Raw genomic sequence first — 20,177 nt, 5'->3', positions numbered from 1 at the left:
TCATCGAGTCCAACCTCTGACCTAACGCTAACAGTCCCCACTAAACCATTTCCCTAAGCTCTACATCTAAACGTCTTTTAAAGACCTCCAGGGATGGTGACTCCACCACTTCTCTGGGCAGCCTGTTCCAGTGCCTCACAACCCTTTCAGTGAAGAAGTTCTTCCTAACATCTAACCTAAAACTCCCCTGGCTCAACTTAAACCCATTCCCCCTCGTCCTGTCACCAGGCACGTGGGAGAACAGGCCAACCCCCACCTCGCTACAGCCTCCCTTGAGGTACCCATAGAGAGCGATAAGGTCGCCCCTGAGCCTCCTCTTCTCCAGGCTGAACAAGCCCAGCTCCCTCAGCCGCTCCTCGTAGGACTTGTTCTCCAGGCCCCTCACCAGCTTCGTCGCCCTTCTCTGCACCCGCTCAAGCACCTCGATGTCCTTCTTGTAGCGAGGGGCCCAAAACTGAACACAGTACTCGAGGTGCGGCCTCACCAGAGCTGAGTACAGGGGGACGATCACCTCCCTAGCCCTGCTGGTCACGCTGTTCCTGATACAAGCCAGGATGCCGTTGGCCTTCTTGGCCACCTGAGCACACTGCTGGCTCATATTCAGCCGACTATCCACCATCACTCCCAGGTCCTTCTCTGCCTGGCAGCTCTCCAACCATTCCTCTCCCAGTCTGTAGCTCTGCTTGGGGTTATTGCGCCCCAGGTGCAGGACCCGGCACTTGGCCTTGTTGAACTTCATGCAGTTGACCTCAGCCCATCGGTGCAGCTTATCCAGATCCTCCTGCAGAGCTTTCCTACCCTCAAGCAGATCGACACACGCACCTAACTTGGTGTCATCTGCGAACTTACTGAGGGTGCACTCGATGCCCTCGTACGTAACTCCCTGCCATGGTGCGGGCTCCTCTGGTGGCACTGGCACCCAAATCACACACAGACACGCAGCCTGCGGAGAACCTGCACCCAGTTATCTCTGTGCTGGACACTCGAAGCCCTAGTGGTTTCTTAGGCCATAGTCTGAAAACTGAAACATCTTCTGAAACCTTGCCAAGACCGATCATTTGCTCAGTATGTATAAAATTGGGCTGCATCTGCACAGTGAGAGGGCTTGCTGAGCCAGCTGTACCTGAGCTTGCAATTCGGGCATCATCTTTCCAGGAACATAGCCCTCATAGTCATGTCTCTCTTTACAAGAATTGTGTAATAATACTTTGCCGAGTTCTCCTGCACTCCAATCTTTAGCTGCCATGGTCAAAAGCTACTAATTTTTGTTTGTTTGTTGAAAAGGATGATGCTACAATTTACACAGGAAAAGCTTTTGCTTGCATGTGGCATGGAAGGACGTGGAGAAACAGCTGCCTATGCCCGAGCCACTCCACCTGTTAAGCTCCTGTTAGACTCCGCTCCACATTGGCCACTCCAAGAAACCGGCCGTGGGCAGGTACTGCCATCCTTCCCCTCAGACAGGGGCGACCTGAGCTGTCCCTAATGGGTGCGTGGGTGATGCAGTGGCACGCTTTGATAGCAGCTCACTTTTGAGCCAAAGAGGAAACACCCCCAGACCCATCCCTGTTGAATCTTTTATATAATGGTCTGGATGTGAAATCTTGGAGTGTTTATTAACTTACTACAGAGTAGTGCTATTCCAGTTAGCCAATGCAGATCTCCAGACAATCATCTCACCTGCTTTCTGCCAAGGACTTCCCTTATCATTAACATCACAGATAAAATTACTTGCATAAGAGTGGCAGGGTATTATTGATCATTAGCTGGACACAGTCTTGACCCAAGAGAGCTAACTGCCTTGTACTACTGTGAGCCATCCCAGGGCAGCTTCTCCATCACATTATGAAAGCAAAGAACAACCTTTGTGATCAAAAATTATCAAAATGCCTTTTTACCCCAAGAGAGAGAGCATGGCAGGCAAACCATGACTTTGTTACACCTATACAGTTGAAGTGGGCGGAACGGTGAGGATAAGGAAACAAATGGCTGCTCCTGGCAGACTCCCTAACTTTGAAAATGAACCTTTTTAAAAAATGCATTTAAAACACGTTGCAACAAAGAGTTTGTCAGAAGATGCTCGAGGAATTACCCTGAGTACTATGCTAGCATTCAGCTAATGCAAAGCTTATGCCCACATAATCCTTAGATGCTGATGTAAAATGAGGTCTTTCTTACATTTTTGGCATTTCAAAATGATATTCAGAACAAAATGTAGGCAGCAATGAACAGCTTTTTTATTATTATTATTATTTTTATTTTAAAAAAGGCAACAGCAGATCATACAACACAATAAACAGAGGAGCTCTCTTAACACCAAAGCTCTGAGCATACAAACACACATTACCAGGTACATCGAGGCCTCATAAACACCAGTCTGCCGGAGACGTCTTACAGCTGTTTGGGTGAGATGCAGGTGCTGGACATGACTTGTTTCCCAACCGAGGGAAGGGCTACCCAGTAAATATCAGAGTCCGAGGGCTTCATCCACTGGTGTAGGCAGCAGGAATCACTGACTCGGAGGATTCAGAGATGCCCAGCAGAGCTGGGTGACACACAGGCACCCTCTGGCACCAGAGCCCTGAGAGCACGGTCTCCAGCAAGGGCCTCTCACCTCCTTGGCCATTAGAGGGGAGCAGAAGCCCGTGAATGTGCAGGGAGGCATCGCCCAGTGCGTGGAGCTCTTCACTTCTCGGAAGCAAAGGCAGGCAGGAGACCGACTGTGCTCCACCCTGAGCCCTTTTCCTCTGGGAGAAACAGGGGGTTCAGGCCCAAGGAGGACAGAGAATCCCCTGCTCCTTGCAAGCAGGCCATCCCTCTCTTCCTTCTGCTTCCCCAGTCTCAGGCCAATGCAAACAGTTCAAAGTTTTTTACTTCTGCCCAGTACCAGAGGAAATAGTCCTGCCTTGCAGCTCCCTGGATGGTGTTGGCTGGCAGTCACTAAAAGACACAGCTCAGCCACAAGGTCTCTTTGCCCCGGCAAGACACAGCCACAAGAAGAAGCCCCCATATCTGTATCAGAGCCTCCCTGCACAGCATTTCGTACAGACCTTCTGGAGGTTGTGTATGATAATCAAGAAAGTTGGAGATCTGAAAGCTGGAGAACAGTTTTACAGAAAGCTAGCCGAAGTATTTCCTCTTTGATGCATTTGTACTCCAAAAGACTGTTTCTGTGGAACTCACTGCCATTCAAGACTGTTTCCCAAACAGGACAAAACCAAAGCAGATTCACTGAATGTAAGGAGGAGCCTTCTCAGAAGGCACCATCTGGAGTTCTTACTAGTACTGCAAGTTACTTTTGACCTAGTTGCTCTTACCACTGCAAAATACTCCAAAGAGATAATAATAAAAGGGATAGCAAATGTCCTAAGGGTTACACAAAAGTGATGGTGACATCAGGAGCTATTAATCTAAAGATGTCACAATCAGCGATTGCTCTCAGGATGAATGCTATCAGAGCAGCTTCTTTACTCTAAACCAAGAGCTACAAATCCCATGTGAAGCACTGATGACAAAAATCACCTCCATGGAGCTCTCTCAGTGGCAGTGTAGTAGTGTGCACCATTTACACAGCCTTCTGTTCTTTGAAGCCTGTATGTAAGCTTGGTGGTATTTGTAAGCAATGATTAAGGTGAGTGAACAGAGCGAGTGGCTGAGGTTTTGCATAGAGCTGCTATGTTTTCAAACTCCAGCCTGAAAACAGCAGCAGAATGCATATTCAGAGTCTGGTGAACCTGACCAGTTTGTCAGTTTAATTTGCCACTGTCTGTTCTCACAGCTGGAAATTCACAGAGGCTGAAGGAGACCAGGTACACCTGACTACCTAACAAATGGGCCAGCTTCTTGAACCAAAAATCCTATTGAAGGACTTCTGATCAAGATTTAAGGTGTCCTTTAAACAGCCTGATCAGCTACTTCTTCATCAGAGAAATCTCAAAACCCAGGCTGAGTTAAGAACATCTGCAGGAATGCACATATGCACCTATTTGTATTTTCTGAACTACTCATCAGAGAGAGACTTTGTACACAACATTCAGATATCATTTTTTTTTTTCCCAGCCAGAACATGCTCAGTGCTTTGAATGAGAGTAAAACAAACCACAGCACAGTAACAAGAGGCTCATTAACCAAATTGCCATCATGAGTGGTCATCTACGTTGGTTATGGTACATAAAAGCTTTTCAGCTTGCATTCTCAGACCCTAAACACAAAACCTCCTGTTTTGCAGAGCCAGAGTATCCCCTGGTACTCACACAGCCAGACCTTACTGATGGCTCAGTGTCAGCCCCTTTTCACTTCACTGTTCTTCTGCTCACGTAAGGGGTCTGGGCTCACAGCTAGCAGAAGTTACACTGACACCAGACACAGACAAAATGACTTCTCCAGCTGAAGTCCATCAAGACTACAGAGTCTCAGACAAAGCAAAGAGCACAAAATGAAGGTTCAGCAAGTTCTAGAAAGCAAAATGCTGGCAACAGAAATGGGACTAAAATGTTACCAATTTAAATCAGAGGAATTAAGGCTGAATGAGAAAGAAGTACTCCCCTAGCCCTGATCCTGACTCTGCTAATTGTTTTACTATCTGTAGTTACTCAGCTTTGTTAATGCATCTCCTGCCAACACACAGGTCTTCTGTACCATTCCTCACTCTGCCAATCCAGGGGGCAAAAGCAAGAAAGAAAAAAGCAAAGCAATTTATTTTTAGCAATAAAGATGGCCGGCCCATCTTCTGTTATCACTGAGGCACTCAGCTTCTCGTCACTTTGTTTTTAATGAAAATTGACTACTCAACACTTCTTTGCTATTAGTTTAGATTTTAAAAAGACTGGCCTTAATAGAAAACCCCACATGTGATTGGTGGGTTCAGTGCATAGTCATTAAGAAGTTTCACTGTCTAGAGTCCCAAATCCACCATTACTGAGAGACCACCTCACCCAAAGCTTAGCACAAAGGGCACTGAAGCTTAACTCCAGCTGAAGCCTCTATTGAACTCATGTAATTTGAATTACAATACTGTTTACTACTTACAGAACATATAATATATGTTTTATTTTGTTTTGCTTTAACAATATATGCAGGTTAACCTAGGGTGCTTCCAAGAACAGTTTAGCTATTGTTTTTCAATTCTTGATTCGCTTTCCTAACAAGACATTAAATATACAGGGCTGCCCATGCCCACGAACATTCTGGTTACCCTCTGTCCTCCAAGCTTCTTCATTCTCTCAGATTTGATAAATACAAAAAATCATCTTTCCTTTAAACTGTTGTTAACTGGTTCTATGTACCACGTTGAACACGCTTACCTCTTCACAATCAAGCAGGCTCATTCTAGTCTTCCAGAACTACGAATAAGAGAAGAAATCTCTTTTCTATAAAGCTTCATACTGAGATCAGCAAGTTTTACATCAGAACCCATTTCAGAAGAGCTTGCCTTACAGGAGCACCTATTAATTAAGACAGGGATTAGGTTAGCCAACGGCAGCACTATCATAACACCGATACAAAGGCCTTATATTAAATTATAATTCAAAAGTTCTCCTTAGGAGGATTACCATACAGGCATAACTGCTACTGCTAGCACCAAGGCTACCTGCAAAAAGCCCAGAAAGAACCAGCCCCAGCTGCATCCCACATGGTCTTTAATAACAGCGGGTAGAAGGGCCTTGCTGGGGGTAAGCAGGCTCAGATGGAAGGTGAGGAGCATGAGAACAAGCTTTTGCTAATGGCCTAAGAGCAATAAAGTCTATAATTGCTTTCCTTTATTACTCTGAGACTAAATACCCAGATAGCTTAAGAGTTAAAACCACAGCCTTAGCAATGCTTGTGCCTGTGACTGAGCAGCCGTACATAAGAGGCTTTCCAGAAATTTAGTTTAGCTCAGCCAAACCCAGCAATTGGTTTGAAGAGGCTATTGAGAGGAAGACGAGTGGGAATGGATGAAGGGCTTAGAAAGGATGAGGTTGGAAAGAACAAGGAGAAGCATCCAAGGAAGGCATTGCCTGCAACCTCAAGAGGATAAAAAAGGGTATGGGGACCCCTGGGGAGAGGACCATGGGCAGAGCCAGCCCATGGTGGGCAATTGGCTGGGGCTGAGCCATGCCCAGGCTCCTGCACCAGCCAGAAAGATCTGCTGGCACAGAGGTGCAAGGAAGCTTCTTCACCCGATGCTCTTTGCTCACTGCCATTTAATGATGGAATGAGTCAAAATCCCGGAGCCTTCAAGGAGCCGTCCTTGCCGCGATCCTCCCACAACCAGGGTGACTTCACACTCACCTGCAGAGGGAGACGGCTCTCCTTGATTAGCCAAATTTTGTTGACCTACTTTGGAGCCGCCACCTTCCCAGGCTGGAAAAACCAGCCGTGGAGCTGACGTGGCCAGCTGCAGGCCGGGGACAGGCTGTCCCGCAGGGATGCTGATGGAGGGCACACGAGGACCCACCCCCACACGAGCATGCAGGGGCTGAAGAGGCTTTCCCTCACACCAGCCTGGCGCTGATCCCTGGAAAACGTGCCTGCCTGCATCCCCAGGGTGTCTCCGGCGCCAGGCCAGCACTGCTCGCAGGGCCCCATGTTCTCCACCAGCCCATAGGGCTGGGGCAACTTGAAAAGCCAGCTGGCTTGCTCCCCGTGCCTCCCTGTCTGCACAGCCACACCGGGCCCTCGTGGGGTTTTGTGGGCATGGGGAGGCAGCTGGCACTCCAGCTGGTGCTTGGGCTCCCCATGCCTTGCTAAGAGACAGAAGCAGGGGCAGAAGAGAGTTTGGTGCTGTACGGGGCTCAGCTGGGGTTGCAGCTCCTGGGTGAGGCCTCAGCAGCCTTGGGGAAAGCGTTGAGTCATATCCTACTTCTCCTTGAGGATGAAAAAAGGAGGGGAAGAAGGGCTCGTTGCCTACTTGGTGCATCACAAACCATGGTTTTAATGCTACGTTACCTGACCTGGCACACGTGTAACCTGGGGTTGCACATCTTGCCCAGAGAGAAGCACCAGTGCTGCCTGAGGGGCAGAGAGCACCCCCGTCTTTTCCCCCGATATGGGTTTTGACCACACGTGTGTGACAGGCTGCTTGTTATTAATATTTGGACTTAATAACCAGCTCCAGGCTGTGTCACAGTTTCCTTCAATATTCAACACTGAATACCAACAAGAATAACATGGAGAAAACCAAAGAGAGAAAGCTGTGCTTTCAGCAGGAACACAGAAGAGTTAGAGGATAGGAATAAAGCAAAACTGGAAAAACTTTATGGAGCTATACCAATAGTTTCAGAGAACCACCCTACAACTCCAAGAACACCTCCTGGCCGTTTCAAACCCCAAATACAGCTCTCCCTGGAGAAGACTCTTCCTTTTAGGGTGCCTTGTGAATGACCACTTCCTAGTCATGAGATCCCTGTGTGGGTTTGTGCTTTACTTCACTAAAAGTAGCTTTCTCACCAAGTTTTTGAACCATCTTTTAATAAGCATATATATTTCAACTCTCTGGCTAGACATGCCTCCTAACTCTGCTGTATGTTTGGAAATGAGCATAGTCATGAAAAGCGTAAGGACTTCAGGATATAGCTAGTAAGAGGCAGCGTGTTAATGTTGCATCTGGTGCTATATTCTCATTTTTTCTGGCTAGAACTTCTTTCTGAATGTGTAAACAGCAAGACAGCATCATTCTCAGTAAACTGGAAAACACTCAGGTTTTTGTAACCCTGCATAGGCTCCTTGGGCCACAAACATTTCCCTACTCTTCTGCTCTTGAAAGCAAAACAAGGTATAGGTCTAGCCCCATCAAGCCATGGTGCCCTTGTTTCTTCTTCTCTTTAAGCTCACCAAGCCACAAACTTCCCAAATCATTTGCTATATTCAGCCTGATCTAAACAGACAGACCCTCATGTAGGCTGAATTAATAGTCTCCCTTTTCCTCCCCAGAAAGAAGAAGGAACTGAGCAAAACACCCTACCCCTTCTCCATGCTCACCCGCTGGTAGATGATGACAAAGCCTCCACAGGGCAACCAGCAGCCATGCTGCAGAACTTGCACCAATATATATTTTTCTCCAGAAAACTATCAACCTTGAAATTCCAACTCAGAGGCAGAAAGGTGCCATCTAGCCACTGTTTCTGCCACCTATCTACAACTCCTGCTTTTCCCCTCCTCCCCGTTTGTTTATAGCTCACCTTGCTCTAATCTCCCCTGTCCATGCCCTCAGCTCTGAGGCATGAAGCCACCTAGGGCTGCTACAAAGCTAGAGCAACAGGTCACCAAGCTCACCCCTGACTACAGCCAGGTGTGGGTATCCCAGAAAACAGCAAGGAATTCCAGGAAATACAGCAGCAGCTTAGGTCTATGGGCTGTTTTCACCCATCCTAGACAGCAAAGAGCAATCTTGTCCAAAACATTTTTTGCTACAGCACCACTGCAAGCTGAGGGCTGGGGAGGGAAGGTTGCACTGCCAGGCATCAGAGAAGCCACTGAGTCAGAGCTGGGCACTGTCCCAACCCAGGGCATCCCAGGAGCCCAGCCAAACTGCTGCTTGAGAGGTTATACACAGCACCTACTTTGGAATGAGAAGCACATGCAAAAGCAGGAGCAGAGCCTGGAAATAAGCCACAGCCAAGAGCACAGCCATCAACCCTCGGTGTGGGGCATCACCAGTCAGACCATCAGCCAGTGCTGCGGGTAGGTTGTGCAACTGCACCCAGGCGTGGGTTTGTCTTAGAGCCCAGGGTGAGTAAAAACACGTGGGTATCGCTCCACACCATGACCCTGAGGGGGACAAGAGCACGCCTGCACATGTTGAAACGAGGAATGCTTTCTTCAGAAAGAGCAGAGCTTGTTGCTTCTATAAGCAGGCTGCATGGCCCATTGCCTGTGATCAGATCTCCAAGCTGCTGGCTGCTCTTCCTGTGGTCCTAGCACTTGGCATCTGTTCCAAATTCTTCTTTTATCACAGGTTTGGAGACTCCATGGGCATGGGTGTGTTATGTACAGGCAGAGGAGGGAAGGCACCACATGAAACCCTGGGAGAAGGCCAAGAGGAATTGCTGACAGAGGTTTGTAGGGGTCTAGAGGTACGTGGAGACTGTAGCAGCAGTGATATGAAGGGAAAACCACGTGAGTCTGCTTGAATGACCTCCTGTTACAAGGACCAGAGGTTCACATTAAACAGACACTGGAGCACTACCACCCAGGGGAATGAATATAACTTTATTTAAAAAAAATAATAATAATTTAGCTCAAACACAAACAAGATTGCAGAGGGTTGATGGAAGCAGGAAGAACAACATTTACCCACAGAACTTTAAACAGACCGGTTTCATTTCCTTTTAAGCAATACTTTCAGTGCCCTTCCCTGTCCACAGCTCTACCTCCAGTCCTCACCTGCACATAAAGGAATCCTGACTCTCAGGGGTCTTGGTGACAAGCCAGAGGAGAAACAATGTCTGCCACACATGAAACGCTATTCCTACCTCCAGAGCCTCCCCAGAGATCCAAAAAGCCAGAAGAGCAACACTAGCATCTAAACCAACGTGCAATAAAAAGGGAACAACTCGCACTCCTCCCTGGAAGTCTACCTACCCATGCCCCATTCCCAGCGTCCTGGCCAAGTGCTTCCACCCATGCCTGAATTCGCGTCCCCGCCCACAGGTGCTGTACACAGAGGTGTGCACACAGGCCTTTGCAATACACCTCCCTCCCCCCGGCTCTTCTCATCCAGACCTGCTGATCTTTCGCCTCTCTCTGTGCCTGCGTGCCGTACATTTCTTGGCACGGCAGCAGTTCGTTTCACAGTGAAGGGATGTGCCCTGGAACATGCTGAGCCACTACTGCAACTTCTTCTCTTCTGTGAAGTGGCCTTTCAAGCAGTTGCCATTCTGATAGACAGGGCTGGCCCTCTTCCTCCTGTACCACACCACAGACTTGTAGAGCACAAATCCAATGCTGGCCAGGCAGAGCAAGAGAAGAGCCAAGATGTCCAAGCAGAAGTACTCATATAAGGAGAGGTCATAGACAGCGGGGCGAAGGTAAGGTGCCCCATCATGACGAAGGAGGTACTCCAGCCAGTACACTGTCCTGTTGAGAGCATGCATCGGTTTGTCCAGGTGCAGGGCCGAGATGAGCTTAGCTGCTTTTCTGTAACTGCAAAGGAAGACAAGAAATCGTCAATCTGACAGGGGCCTCATAGCTAAGAAGCGGTCTGATTCAGTGGTGCCTTCAAGTCCCAGGTGATACCTTAGGGGTGTGGCACATTTACTCCAAGATTCGTTTTACATCTGCCTCTAAAAGCCACTCTGATGGCAATCATTAGCCATGGCAGCACAAGCCAGAGTGTATTTTACTGTTTTGTTAACAAGGCCGGCAGTTCAGTTCCTAAGTTCCTTGGTAAGATGACTGCTCAGTGGTTTCTGATGGATCAAAGCTTTTTGAAGGGAGTTTGCAGCAGAAGGTCTCACCCAGAATCAAGCAGCGGTCAGTTGTTTGGTAACTGGCCAAATACTTTGCTACTGAATGGAACACCTTAACAACTTACTCTAAGATCAATAGATGAGTTGATTAAAATTAAAATAAAAAAAAAAAAATCAAGCTCTTTGACAGCACTTCAAACACTAACAGTTGCATGCGTTATATTAGACAGTGGGAGCCCTGTGTCACTGTGCTGCAACAAATCTAGGAAAGGGGAAAAGCCTTGTTTTGAGAAGCAATGGATGAAGCATTATCTGCAGCCCATTGGCTGCAGATAACTGTTTCTACAGAAAGCTTTTTGGACAAGACCAAGGAAATCACAAGTGAAGGATACAATCTCATTTTACCTGATAACAGGCTGGCACTAAAATGAAAGAGGTTTGTGCCTCTGCATCTCAGAAAGCTTTCTAAGAAAATTACAGTCAAAGCCAAACAGGGCTAGATCATGCTCTCTTGCAGCAAATGTTGGAGTATATCTTCCTGCAAACATCTCAGGATTACAAGACACTAACATGTCTGGCCAGCTGAGCAATATTTGCAACTCTGCTTGGTCCACAGGCTATATGGGGGATGACACAAAGGCATCAATCCCTATGTGCAGCCCATACCAAGGAACTGCTTAATGCAGCTGCATGGCTCACCTGGGGTCAGAGATAACCGTGACGATAGCCTGGTAAAGATCCTCTTCTCTCACACTGCTCCAGTCCATGAGAATACCCATGCCCTTCGCCTGCACTCTGGTCATGATGTCAAACTGGTCCCCATAGAAAGGGAATCCCACCACCGGCACACCGTGATAAATTGCCTCGAATATGCCATTCATCCCGCAGTGGCTGACGAAAGCTTTCACATTGGGATGGCCTGCAGGCAAAGAAACAGCAGCAGGTCAGTGCCTTCCATGCTGAAACAGGGATACTGGTGGCTTCTTCAAGACACAGAGTGGATGCGTGCTTAGGGAAAACCAAACATGCTGAGCACAGAGGATGAAAATTCACGTTATCCTTCAGGAACACAGCAGCCCAAAGCACACAGGGCAGAACCTGGAGAACAAGGGAAGTAAGTGCCAAGATACAGCTTCAGACATTTAGAGATCAGACTCACAACAAGCAAGAGACTTAGACCCACACAGGTGCTGTTTTTCTGGTATGATCTTGCTGTGGTTTGGACTAAACTCCAGAGATGTTGCTAGTGGTACACACACACACTCAAACACATACACACGCTCACACACACTCAGCCCTGCCTTACCTAGCAGGTCGTTCTGGGGCAGCCACCCCATCATCAGTGTATTCTCACCCAGGTTTCTTGGCTTCTGTCCGAAGTATCTATGGGAAGAGATAAAGATAAAAAAAAAAAAATAAAAAAAAAAAAAACAGGAAAAGAAAAACACACACAATGTAATTATAACAATTTATAACAATTATAAATTCAATCAGATCAAGAGATGGAAAGCAAACTGTCTGATTGTCATCCAACTGGAGTTATGAGGAATCCCATCCCCTCCTCACCTCCACACCACCCTCTGTGGGAGGCGGGCAAATGCGCCAGCCATCTTCTCCACCAGGTCGTTTGGAAGAGCTCGGATCCCGATGCCAAAGGAGACAACAACAACACCTGCATCTGCTGCTTCCACCCAGAGACGCAGACCCTGCAGGCAAAACACACACAGATGCCTTGAAGTCTTGCTGGAGAAAGGCCCTTCCCCTGTAGCCTCTGCCAGCAGAAAGCTGTCTATGAAGAGGATGAAGCCAAATCTATATGGAGCACAAAGCTAAGCGTTTCTGACCAGGAAGATACTAAAACTGATGTGATTTCTGCAGCCAGACAGGCAGGAGTTACTCGAGCAGAAAAGCTGAGCTTGGGCGCTCCATGCAGAGGTGTCTAGAACTTGCATTTTGTAATACAGCTTTGGAGGTGACACAGTTACTCCTTGGTAAGGAGGGCTCTGAAAACATAGGGCCCACATAGGTGCAGCCAGAGCTCCTCAGGGAGCTGGAGTGAAAATATTAAGGCTGTTTTCCATCAGCACACTAAGGCAGGAGGCCTACCAGGGTCTCTAGGTGTAGGCTAGAGGCTTCCCAAGATGCTACATGCAGGTGTGTATCTAGGAGGAGTCCTCACTCCTTTTGACTGGCAGGAAGGGAGGAGGCTGGAGGAGAGGAAATCAGCCAGCACACCTGCTGAGGAGTAAAAACAAAGAATTCCCTTTTATGCCAGGCTAAGCTGAGCCTCTCTTGTCATGCTTTCTGTCCCGCTTCAAGCTTCCCACGTATCAGCTCACAGTCAGTGGCATTCTAGGAAAGTTTCTTAAAGTGCCTTTGAATATGAACACTGTAGAAGACTTACGGGCAAAAAATCCCAAAGCAACAACAACAAATTAATTCTGTTTTTAAAGGAGAAAAATAAGATGATTAATCTAGAGTATTTTATTAGTAGTAGTCTACAAGGTTGAGTACTGGTACAGAGGAGTTATCCCCAGAGAGTAAAAATGAAATGTGCTTTATGTTTGTCCTCTGTTAAATGCTTCAGGGACTCAAGCCTTTCTTTGCAGAAGAGCTTAAGAAGCCCAAAAATCAACACCACAACAAAAAAATCAAGATGATTTCATCTAAGGGGTTTTGGTTTCTCCATGCTCTTGAATCTCTGATTTTCTTTTGAGCAACATGACTGCTAGAACTGAAAAAGAAGAGAAAGTTCTCGTTTGGCTTTGCTTGATAAAGCTATAATGACTCATAAAGCAGATGATTACATTATCTATTATAATCAGGCTTTCAGAAACAACTTCAGAGTTGCCAAGGGAGGCATGGTTGACCACCAGAGTCTCACCATCTCTCAAATACATATCTATATTCCACCATGCCCTAATTAAAGGGACTCTCAGCCACAACATTTCAAATATGAGGAAATAAATACCTTAATTATATAACCCAGCTTCTGTGGAGATGCCTTATGCTACACCTAGACCTACCAAGGCCCTCTCTTCTGTCAGCATCCTGTACCCTGGGCACAGGCATACCTGCCTGCTAGCACAACAGCCACCGCCTACTGCAGGGCTCTGGACTTATCTCCATCGCTCTTCCCCTAGGCGCCTTCGGCTCTGTTCTTGAAGCCATGAAGCACATGAGTAATGCCACAGCAAGCAACTCCCTTCTTTATAAGGCAGGCGTGTATGCAGCCAGGTTGGACCAAGCTGGTGTTTTGCAAGACCTGTGAGGCAGACACACTGACACAGCCTTTGGAGCACCCTACATGCGTTACATTACCTGCACGCTGTGCCACACGGGAAAGGGTAATGTGCAACCATACGCATCTGGAGAACTTCTGCTCCAAAGCACCTAAACTCACTTTTTCCTTTTAACTGCAAAAAAAATGGCATCCACAGTCTTGACTAAAGCTGCCGTTGGAGATCTAGACAGATCCCATATCATTTGAAACTTGAATCTTATCTCTATTTCAGCCCCTTGGCTGGGACACCAGGACTACCCAACTGCCTCGGAGTTATTATCCAAGTCTATTTCCCCACAGCATTTGTAAAAGTGCTAAAGCAACAGGAGGAATAGTATACAGGTACTGCTCTGCTTCCAATATTGTCTTCCTTTGAAGGCTTTAAGGGCTTGTCCTTCTTAATCTTTACTGAGGATAGTGAGGTACAGACCGGAGAAAGCCTGTGGGATGCCTGGGGAGTTTCCCTCAGGGTTGCCACTTAAGGAATAGAGGACAATACACTTCAGTTTTGTACACTTTGGCACTCCACGCTGAATTCAATGAGAGGAGAAACACAGCTCTCCCCTAGGGGTTCTTAAGCCTACAAGCTTGAGGGAAGAAATACCCTGCAAGAAACTGAACTAAGGAAGAAATTCTGGATTGACTTAAACCAGTGATGAAGAAATAAAGACTAATTGTTCTTCCTATTTCCTCTTCAAGTGTAGAAACAACCAACCCACTCATGTTCAAGTCTCAAAGGCAACACTACCATCACAGCACTTCCCACACCATTTTACAGAGAGTGCAGCTGACTCGTACTTCACGGTGGACAAATTAACTATATTCTCCCTGCAACCCCCCCAGTCCTCAGTGCTCCCCATCTCCTCGCTACACACAGGCACCAAAATGCAGCTTCACATGGCATTTATAAGGCTCTTCAGAAGAAGATTTGCACCAAGTATTCCCCACAGGTTAATATGCAATCATGGCTCAAAGCTTTCCCGCACTTACCACTGGAAGGGGCTTTGCAGGCTCAGCAAGGATCCCCCCTGTGAAAATGACATGGGGGAGTGTTGGCCGGGGAAAGTCCAGCACCACGTCGTTGCAGAGGAAGAAGAGGCTAGTTCCATGGACAAGGTCCAGCATGGATGTCTTGGGCTCCACCCTGTGCTTCTCCATGAGACGTTCAAACTTGGGCAGGATGACCAGCTTTGTGGCCACACGAGTGATCACGTAGACCAGGAGGTTCCAAGTCCTGCCAAAGAAGCCCATCCTGTCAGTCATCAGGGAGTTGAACTCAGGAACATAGGCAATGGGGGAAGTGGCGCCAATCTCCGCTGGGAACCAGAAACCAGTGGAGATCACAGCATATTTGACGTGCAGGATGTGAGCCAGGATAAAGCCACACATCTCATTGGGGTCCACCAACAGGAGGTCAAAGTGCTCACGCTGGAGTTTCTGCAGGAGGGTATTGTTTCTCAGCACCAGGTCACAGTTTTCCAGGTACTTTTCCAAAAAGGAGAACATCTCCAGAGAGGTCATCTTCCCTTGGAAGACACGCTTTATCTTCTCCTGCACCCAGGCATCCGCACTCTCCGTGCTGAAGATGCCCCAGTACCTCTGGATGCGGAAGGCGGGCAGGTAGGTTTCCACGTCCCGACCCTCGTGGAGGAGCAGCACGGGGTCGTGGCCCCGGTCAGCCAGCGCCTCTGCCACCCGCATGAAGACTCGCAAGTGGCTGTCGAAGACTATGGTGGGCATGATCAGCACCTTGGCACAGTGACACGGCTCCAGACCGAACGCAGCCACCACAAGGAAAAGAGCAGCAGGGCATGGTAGCACCTTCATCTTCATCACTGCAAGGAGAGAAACATGTCATTAATATAGGATAGAAGCCTCAGTCATGGACTTGGGCAACTAAGAACTGGGAATGTAGCAGCAAGCCAGATGCTCATAAGGTGAGAGAGGAGAGAGCAGTATGGAGTTCACCACTGAGAGGGGAAAAAAAAAAAAAAAAAAAAAACCACACACACAAAACTCAAATACTAGAGCACGTCAGGTGCATTTTCTGTAAATTCAGAGCCACTTCTCTGTGCCAATCTGCGTCTAAGGCTCAAAAATTGGCAGACTGACTTGCAGAGAATCAGAGAGGGAGAGCAACTAGCACAGCCCTGCTGGGTCAGAGCACCAGCTGGGACACCCATGCTCCATCCCCAGGTACCACTACAGAACCAGCACATCTGGATTTTATCACTGTTTCTGCCTCCCCAGAACAGCTGACTGACTGCCTCCCAGCCCTTGCTGTCTGTGCAAGCTCCCCGGGAGGCCCGCAGAGCCCAGAGGGGATGCAGAGAGGCACCCTCTGCTTTTAGCCCTTGCGAGGCACTTTGCTCAGCGCAGACAGGGCAGGAGAAAGCCCGTACCACAGCAAGGCTCCCAGAGAGAAACCTCAGCCCCAGAGAGCGCAGGAAGGGTCAGGATGGAGAGCTGCCCCACCACAGTCACCACACCGGTGACACATCGGCCGTGGGAGGGCAGGGAGGATCAGTGGAAAGGGATGGAAGAGGTGCCAGGACTGATGGGGTGGAAGAGAGCAAACCCAGAAAGCAGCCCCAGAGCCAATGCGCAACATCGGCGGCACAGCGACGCCCCTTAGTCACACTCCTACAGCTGTCACCCCATCCCAGCTGGGAGAAACACCCAGCACTCCTGTTGTGTAAGGGCTGTTGCTACATCACTGGAAGCGAACTCGCCTCACCCACACCTCACATTATTTTGGGAGAAGAATTGCCTGATAATTATTTGGGAACAGTCAGAAGCAGAGCTGTGTCCTGAGGACCCAGTTCAGACTTGCTGGGAAGGGTGCGGGGAAGAAGTTATAATGGGAACAATTATAAGTGGATTTTGGATGGCCTCACATACTAAGCCCAAAAAGGGCTGTGGTAATGTGGTAATGCAGAATTTGGACCAAGATTTTCTGCCAGCTTCTCCACCATTAACTTGATCAATTAAGAGGCAAGAAAGAAAGTCCTAAATACAATCCTACTAAATACAACCTCCAGACTCCCTTCGGCAGCTGGATATTTCTGCCCACTGCTTTCCAGTCCCAGATAGGCAGGGCCACGTCAAAGAAACACAGAGCAGCTGCTAACTGGGACCCTACCTTATTTCAAAGGCAACTACTGCCAGTGCTTGGACTCTCATCCAGGGCCAGCTGTGCCTGTAGGAGTGAAGAGAAACACCAAAAACGCAAGCAGATGGTAAGGCTGTGTATGGACCAACAGAGCAAGAGCTCCAGGAGGATGGAGGCACTGGTGAGAGCCTGGAGAGAAGGGAACAGAAGCTCCACGAGAAAAGCGAAGACCTGCCCAGAGCAATCCCTAGAGGTGCTGGGAATCCCTTCTCCCTGCCCAGCCAACAAGAAGGCTGTAAGTCTTCCCAAGTGGTGGGAGGATGTCAGGCTGTGGGAAGGGACCTTTCTTCCTGCCCCAGCTTAAAACCACCAGAGCATATCCCTGCACTGCCCATGCTCAAAAAGGTACCAGCAGGTACCGTAGCCAGGGCAGTACTGGCTGCAGCCCAGCCACCTACACCTGCTTTTGGGCTGTGCACAGGTGGTTCAAGAACATTGTTAAGGTGGCTGTGCCACAGATGCTTTAGGTTTCCAGGTGCAGCAGTGGAGAGGGAGCATTGGTGAGAAGAGAGAAGAAAGCCACCTGAACCCCCCTGAGAAACATCTAACTGGGCAGAAATTTGCCCCTTGGCTTTGCCCTGTTTAACATGTTTGACAAGGAAGGTGTCTGATATTAATGGATGATTTTATCAGTTTAACTGAAGTGAAGTAACTAAACATCCACAGCTCTAAAGACAGATTTCTTGAACTCAGATGTCTTTTTTTTTTAGGGTGAAGGACTAAAATCTCTGACAACAAGCAGTCTAGGCAGAGATGCTGTCCTGGTTTCAGATTCCAATGAAGAAAGAGCAGTGAACAGAGACCCCAAAAAGGCAAAGAAACTGCCTTTTACATCTCTTCTCCTCCTCCAGCATTTTGTATTGCCTAGTTTCTGCCCACTAACTTGGAAACCCATATTCATGGGGCCAAATTATTTCCTTAGCTGCCTTGTAGTCTCCATCTAGCTCTTGCCCACAGTAAGAACAAATGTTTTCCCTGTAAGCTTCTCAAGAGTTAACAAAGCAGCACAATTCATTTGAAGCCAAGAGGAAAAGACATCTTCACCAGGATGCTCAAAACTCTTCCTGGCACAAGAAACCAAAGTTTGCCTCCTCTGCTGGGTGTGATCCAGAGAAAACAGCACCATCTACTACCGTCAAGTTAATGACAGCCAACCCAGTTGTGGCTAATTTATGGAAATGAAAACTCCGTGCAGGCAGGCAGGTATGCAGCTCGGAGAGCAACGCTGCCACTGCAGGACGATGTCGCACCACCAGCAGGAGCTGCTGGGGTGGGGGGGATCTCTAGTATAAGCCTAGAAGATACAGTGAAGATATAGTAAAATAAACTCAATAAAAACATAGGTTGAAGCAGGGAAGTCTAACCATCTAACACAACCCAGTGCTTGGTGGGCTTCTGTGCTCTGTTTTGGGGTTGTCACAACCTTCTACTTCACCATGGTCAGCTGGGTAAATAACACTGGAATACTAGAGTTTTAGTATTAAAAACAGTAAGCAAGGGAAAAAATCCCTTCAAATATAAGCCTTCCCACACAGCTTATAGCCCTGATTTTTCTTAAATATTGTTCATATATAGAGTGAGCAGTGCATGTGTTGTCTGCTCAAAACAGTGTACCTTCCTAGAATTTTCCATTTTGATATCTTCATGGCAGCTCACACAAAAAACAAAGAAAGGACAAAGACCAGGTCCCAAAAAGACCAGAAGAGGCAACCACATGAGCCATCAGGTTAATGTCAGAAAAAACATCCCCTGCACCACCCTCAGTCCTACTGCTTCCAGACAACAGCATCAGAAGCACTCTGCTCAGCCTCGTCCATTTTGGACAGGGAGTTAGGTAGTCCTTAATCAGTTTGAAATTTATAGGACCTTGAGCAACCTTCAACATCCTTTCTGGATGATCAGAGCTGTGTAGAGGAAGCTCTACAGGCGAGGTGGGAACACGTGGGCCAGCAGCAGGTTGGCAGTCCATTGGTCACAGCCAGGGAGCCGCGGTACTACAGAAAATAGCTGATCCGTAACAACAGAAAATAAATTAAAATCGGTATGTCAGCTCATCAGGCATTTGAAACTAGAAATACCTTCAAGAGCTCGAGCTGGTGGGCGGTGTCTAACACCATGCACCTGCTTTCACGCCTGACCTCTCATCACGCACTGAGTCTGGCCGGGTGGTAGGACAGATTTCCCCCACCCCACACCCCCAGGCTTCCCAGTTGTCTTCTGGAGGGGTCAGAGATGGTTTGTAATGCTACTGGGCTCTTCCGGACAGCTTTCCTCCTGCTTGCAACACGGCTGCAAGACACAGAAGCAGCTGACGTGCGGCAGTGCTCTTCGCAAGCTCTCTCAGGTCTGCAGCACGGAAGCATTCAGGAGCATTACTTGTAATCCCCAGGTGCCAGAGACAGACAGGCCAGGGGCCATTTCCAAATATTCATGAGGGCCACAGACCTTGAAGTGAGCGCGCACCACAGCTCAGTGCATTTTGGTCTTAAGAGCAGGTTATGGCCGTACGGCAGTCAGGTTTAACAAGTTCTCGAGACTGTGGAGAAAACCAGAGAGCTACGAGAGCACCCAGCAAACTTCAGAGAGGCAAACTTTAGAGGGGCTGGGGAGACAGCCTTCCACCTCCTGCCCTGCCATCTCGGCTTCTTCTGCAGGGAAGCACCGCGTTAAAAGCCAGACGGCACCAAGCGCCGCGGAAGGTTGTGAAACCTGTGTAGGAAGCGCTAGGGACTGATAAAGCCCTGCCAGACGAGTCCGATCGCATTTAAAACAGCGTTGAGGAGCCGAGGAGCAGAGATAAGGCTCATCTCCCGCACCAGCAGCGACGCCCCCGCACACACAGGAGCCTGCCGGGCTCCGAGCGGGCGGCAGGGGCGAAACCCGGCCGAGCACAGCCGGCGGGGGGGGGATGCCGAGGGATGGGGGAAAGGAGGGGAAGGGAGGGAAGGGGAGGCTCACCTGGGGAGCACGAAGCGAGTCAGCGCAGCAGCACCCAAACACCTCGGCTGGGGCACCCGGGGCTGACCCTGCCCAGCCCAGCAGACCCCAGCCCCGCGCCCCTCGCGGCCCCGTCCCGGCACCCACCTGCACCCAGAGCCGGCCCCAGCGCCGCCGCAGAGCCCGGCCCCTTTCATGCCGGCCGGAGCCGGGCGGGGCGGCCCCAAACCCAGCCCCAAACCCGGCCCCAGAGGCTGAGCGGGGCGGAGCAGGGCCGGGCCCGCCCGCCGGAGGCTGCCTCGGGCCTGCGGGTGGGCGAGGGGCGACGGCACCGGCAGCAGGAGGGGACCGAGGGCAGCAGAAGGGGCTGGCCCCGCCGGCCAGTGCAGCGTTA

At 48.9% G+C, this 20,177-nt stretch overlaps 1 protein-coding gene across 3 annotated transcripts; it reads right to left on the bottom strand.

Moving 5' to 3' along the window:
* Positions 1 to 9,172: 9,172 nt before the first annotated feature.
* On the bottom strand, positions 9,173 to 20,040 carry LOC311439764 (2-hydroxyacylsphingosine 1-beta-galactosyltransferase-like). Of its 3 annotated transcripts, none has more exons than XM_084525879.1 (6): positions 19,931 to 20,040; positions 14,665 to 15,509; positions 11,958 to 12,097; positions 11,698 to 11,774; positions 11,091 to 11,310; positions 9,173 to 10,125 (listed from the first exon to the last, which is right to left on the bottom strand). In XM_084525879.1, the coding sequence occupies exons 2-6, from the start codon at positions 15,505 to 15,507 to the stop codon at positions 9,810 to 9,812; spliced, it is 1,596 nt and encodes a 531-aa protein (XP_084382005.1). In that variant the 5' UTR covers positions 15,508 to 15,509; positions 19,931 to 20,040; the 3' UTR covers positions 9,173 to 9,809. The 3 variants fall into 3 exon arrangements, with proteins under 3 accessions (XP_084382005.1, XP_084382006.1, XP_084382007.1); XM_084525880.1 differs by having other exon boundaries at positions 19,805 to 19,931; XM_084525881.1 differs by lacking the exon at positions 19,931 to 20,040 and adding an exon at positions 16,817 to 17,261.
* Between the last annotated feature and the right edge of the window lie 137 nt (positions 20,041 to 20,177).

This window comes from Aythya ferina (assembly GCF_964211825.1).
Source record: "Aythya ferina genome assembly, chromosome: 7".
Taxonomy (NCBI): Eukaryota; Metazoa; Chordata; class Aves; order Anseriformes; family Anatidae; genus Aythya; species Aythya ferina.
Note: the sequence above shows the minus strand (reverse complement) of the source record. Positions and strands in the feature narration are given on the sequence as shown.

Coding starts and splice junctions, on each gene's coding strand:
- LOC311439764 (XM_084525879.1), bottom strand. CDS start 15,507: ATGAAGATGAAGGTGCTACCATGCCCTGCTGCTCTTTTCCTTGTGGTG. Junction 12,098..14,664: donor CTGCAAAGCCCCTTCCAGTG/GTAAGTGCGGGA, acceptor TTTTGCCTGCAG/GGTCTGCGTCTCTGGGTGGA. Junction 11,775..11,957: donor CCACAGAGGGTGGTGTGGAG/GTGAGGAGGGGA, acceptor CTCTTCCCATAG/ATACTTCGGACAGAAGCCAA.